Source organism: Dendrobium catenatum, unplaced genomic scaffold (genome assembly GCF_001605985.2).
Source record: "Dendrobium catenatum unplaced genomic scaffold, ASM160598v2 fragScaff_scaffold_847, whole genome shotgun sequence".
In the NCBI taxonomy this organism is placed as follows: Eukaryota; Viridiplantae; Streptophyta; class Magnoliopsida; order Asparagales; family Orchidaceae; genus Dendrobium; species Dendrobium catenatum.
Window position 1 is genome coordinate 2,339,399 of NW_021319309.1, and position 4,580 is coordinate 2,343,978.

The 4,580-nt window shown below is 34.6% G+C and overlaps 1 protein-coding gene across 2 annotated transcripts in view; it reads left to right on the top strand.

The window, feature by feature from the left end:
* The first annotated feature begins 794 nt into the window (after positions 1-794).
* The window catches only part of LOC110113628 (uncharacterized protein C630.12), a 52,967-nt gene continuing 49,181 nt past the window's right edge, over positions 795-4,580 (top strand). The window contains exons 1-3 of one of the 2 annotated variants that reach the window (XM_020846280.2): positions 795-1,270; positions 1,555-1,599; positions 1,949-2,127. In XM_020846280.2, coding sequence (XP_020701939.1) covers positions 1,124-1,270; positions 1,555-1,599; positions 1,949-2,127 — 371 coding nt within the window. In that variant the 5' untranslated portion in view covers positions 795-1,123. Of the gene's footprint in view, positions 1,271-1,554; positions 1,600-1,934; positions 2,128-4,580 lie in introns of both variants that reach the window. The other variant, XM_028696824.1, reaches the window with a different exon arrangement.

Consider the following 4,580-nt stretch of genomic DNA (forward strand, 5'->3'; position numbering starts at 1 on the left):
ACAGAAGGTTCTAGTGCTCACTGTGGATGATTGGTTGAAGTAACAGATTGCATGACTTAACAGCAACATTAGTGATATGTTTAACATACAAATTCACAGCAGGGTTGAATTGCTTGTATCACTGCAACAAGTCAATAAGGACATGGAAAATGCAACAGCTAAAACATATACATAATACGTGTATACTAACCAAATGCATTGACGAGATATATAAGAAGTTATGGTACTAGTCAGGGCTAAGTTTATTCTTCTTGTTTAGCAATAAAGCGAAGGAATTCACATGATTATTATCAATGTATTTATCTAATATAATTTCATCAATGTCTGCTATAGTTATTGAGATGTTCTCACAAGGAAAAATTTGATCAGAACTGCAACAAAGTAAACACGCCTGAAATATGAAAAAAAAAAAACACAGTAAATACTCAACATATACATAAAAATTATGGAGCAAATACATAGATGATACACAACAAATATACAATAAATATGTAAAATATGCGCATTGATAACGTAGCGTTACACAATTAACTTACTTGTCATCATACTTTTTAAAACAGTCATCCAAAAATATTTGTTTCCCTTTACTCAACTTCTTCATGCCCTTGCATTGCATTAATGAACTTACAGGTTTAAGCACTATTTAAATGTCATTAATGTTAATTGGTTCAGTTGGAGATGGGGTCCCTGTTCTCTACTTCTTCTAAATTTGACTAATTCCTCTTCATGTTTATCTGTAACTTAATGGTCAAAATGTGACTTTCTCTTGGCTGATGACAAGAGGAAGAATTGGTTCATTTAGGGCTTCCTTCTTGATTTGGACTAGAGCAAGTATCCTTTCATCTAGGATGGGTTGCTAGCAGGACGAAGAGGACGGAGCAGGAATTTGCTCAGAATTTTTTTACTGTTTTTTAAAATAATTTTATAGTATAATTTTTTAATTTTTTACTGAAAAGCTGCTGGAAGAAGTAGGAAGACAGCCCTCCCCCCAAAACGAAGCCTACGTCTCCGACAGCAGCTACACCGCAAAGCTCACCGCTTGTGTGAGGGCTTCGACTTTTTTCATTGGCCAGCGTCCGTTTATCTCCCTTCCCGCCCGTCCGTCCCGCGCGTATCGCCAGCGATGCCGAGCCTCTCGCGATTAACCCTAGTCCTGTGCTGCGTCTGGGTTCTTACGCTCCTCTGTGGCGAGATGGTCGCCTATTGGATCCCTCTGTGGACGTGCTCATGGCCTCAACCCGACGTCGACTTCTCCTCGCAATCGTCATCTGTAATGTGCCTCGATTCCTCTTTTGAATATGAGACATTTACTAAATCTTCTGTGTTTGCGGCATTTGAAGTTAGGTCTTGTAGATATTATGTTAGGTGGATCGGATCGGATCGGATCGGATCGGATGACAAATCTTTTTTTGAAGTTAGGTCTTGTAGATATTATGTTAAGAGCACGCGCTATGATATGAATACACTTCTGAATAATGTTTCATTCGCTTTGCTGTCCATCCTATACAATATGTTTTTAATCACGAACTTAAGCTATATTGGTTGATTACACAGATTGATGGTCATGCGGTGAAGATTGCTGTTGTAGCTGACCCGCAGGCAATTGTTCTTTCCCTAACTATTTTCTTTATTATGTATTTATACAAGATACTAAACTGAAAAGGATGAACATGCCATGCTGTTAAAATTATATTTCGTACAAAGCACAATTTTCCTGAAAACCATTAACCTATATAACTTCGTCCCTGGATGCAGCTAACGTGCATTGGATTGACTCTGTAGTATTGCTTTTGATTGTATATTTGACATGTCTGTATGTTTGCGTTTAGATGAGTTCTGTTGACCTTTTTCGGCTTCCAAGCTTTTTAATTGATTTTCTTTTTTAGTTTCTGAAATAATCTTGGAGCATATCTGTTTCTGTTTAAAATATACAGTTTCTTCTCAACAGCTAATGGATGGGACATCGCTCAGCCTTGCTCCCAAGTCGCTTGCACTAGAGGCTGCAAAATTTTATACAGATTTATACATGCGGAGGTCTTTCCATTTGTCTATATTGCCATTCAAACCAAATTTGGTTATATTCCTGGGTGATCATTTTGATGGGGGACCTTTCTTGTCGGATCAAGAGTAAGGCATGAATACCCTTTTTGTTAGATTGTTGATCTTTTTGGTTCTTGTTATTTACTTGAACCTGTCATCACTTTTTTGTGTTTTTTTTTCGTCACTAAATCATTAATTCGAAGTTTTGGTACTTGTCCTTATGAAAAAGTGCCATTATAGCTTTGAAAGCATCAAACGTTTAAAGAATGGTGATGAGTGATGATTTAGGTTTAATATCTACTAATGCAACTAGAATGATGTACAATATGTAGATCATGCTAGAGAAGTTACAATTCATAGATCACATATGCTAAATACATATAGAAATTTACTTTTTTTAGATGCAAACTAGTAAATACGAGAGTTAAAATTTTAATAATAATGCGATGTTCTAATAAATTTGATAGAAATCAGCTAATAATTCAAACTATATAAAATCAACAAGCAGTTATAATTTAATTATTGCGCTTTAACTCTTCTTTGTATCAATTTTGAACAAAATACGGAACACTAGCAAGACAATAACAATATATATATATATATATATAAATGGAAGAATTTACCAAAATAAAAAATTCAAGTCTTTGCTGGCACAAGAAAATCATTTCTCATGAAATTAAGTTGTTGCATTTATACTTTTAAAAAAAGAATCGAACATCAAAAAGGAATCGCACATCCATCGTGCATAACTGCATATACAATTTTGAAATTTGGAAGAAGAAGTTTTGTTGAATATTTTTCTTACAAACTTATATGCCATGGATAATTTCACTAATTTGTTTTTAGGTTTTCAACTCTAGGTTAGTAGATATAATTAGCACAAAATCATTTTAATTATGTTTTGATATTCCTTAACATTCTCGTGTGGGGTGTTACAGATATGTGCTCGCTAAACATTAGACCATTGGTGATAAACTCACAACCTTCCTTCTCCATGAATTCCAGTCGGGCTTAATTCCATAACCACAATTTTAGGTGCATTCTTTGAGTAGCAGACGGGTGAAACATTAAGTCCAAAGTTTCCACTTGAAACTTTTGAATGTGAAGACAACTATTTTCACTTTATCGTGATTGTGAGGGAAACTATGTGAAGTTCGTGCTTTCAAATAACATTAAAGTCCAATCTTCAAAACAATAAGCCCAAGCAGTGGCGGAGCCAGAAATTTTATTCAGGGGGGGCCTAAATTAAAATAGTTATGTTTGTCATCTCATTATCGGTGTCAAGAGAGCTATAAGATTAAAATTAAAAAAAACAAATAACATGGCCCTTAGAGCTTAGAAGACATAAATATCTGTTTTTTTTTTTTTTGGAGGGGGGGGGCACGTGCCCCCCCTGGCCCCCCCCTCCCTCCGCCGATGAGCCCAAGTGAAATCCAAGAAAAAAAGAAGAAGCAAAGTTCAAAGTACTAAACCCACGCGAAGTCCAAACTTCAAAACAACACAAAAATTTGAATATGGCTTACACCACATGCTGGAATCAACCACATAATAGACACTAGTTCAAATCCATAACCAAACTTCATAAACCAACCTATCAACAGGGAATCAAATTAATAGAAAACATATCTTGTCGTCATGATCATTCATTACGAGCAATTAGAAAAAAGAAATTGAAATCTATAAAATAAAATCACAACCAAATAAAATAAATAAATAAAACTTTACTCAAATCATTTATTAATGTTGAAATAATGCTGGATCCATGGATTGCACCTTTTTATCTGTAATGACCCAATAATTCATCGGAAACAATGTTCCATTTATGTTGTATAGTTAATTATGGATTCCAGAATTAAAACTGATTTCATATTTGTTTCTTTTCTGGGTAGTTTTTTACTTACCTCTTTATGTATTGATGCTCGCAGTGTTGATAACACATAATATGGAATAAAATTTAGTCATATAAATTCTTATTTTCCATTCTCCTCTTTATTCATTATAATTTTCAAGATTACATCAGAGACAATAATATTCAACTCCTTGTGAGGACGAAGGGTCCTTTAATATAGAGTCACTCATTCATGCTGATGGATGGGTCATTCACCAACGTTGAAAGCCTGTCTTCATCCAATAAGAGTGGCATACGTGAAGGGTCATTCACCAATATTCAAAGCCAATCTTCATTTAATTAGGGTGTGAAGGATCTTTTTGCAGGTAAGCAATGTCAACTACCATGAGAAGTAACCAGTGGTCCAAAAGTTGGCAACTCTAATGCTGGAAATTAACTAAAAAATGAAAAACTCATACAAGCATGAAAAATCCTTGTTGAGTGCCAGACTATAAAATTTGAACTAACAACCAAGGTTGTGAAAACCGGACCGGACAACGATCGGAAGAGGGAGAGGTTCACGGTTCGACCGGTCGAACCGGGATCGAACTGGATGACGTAATAAATAATTATATTATTAAAATTTAATAAAATAAAAATTAGATAATATAATTATATGAGCATTTAATAATATTTATAAATTTTTATACAT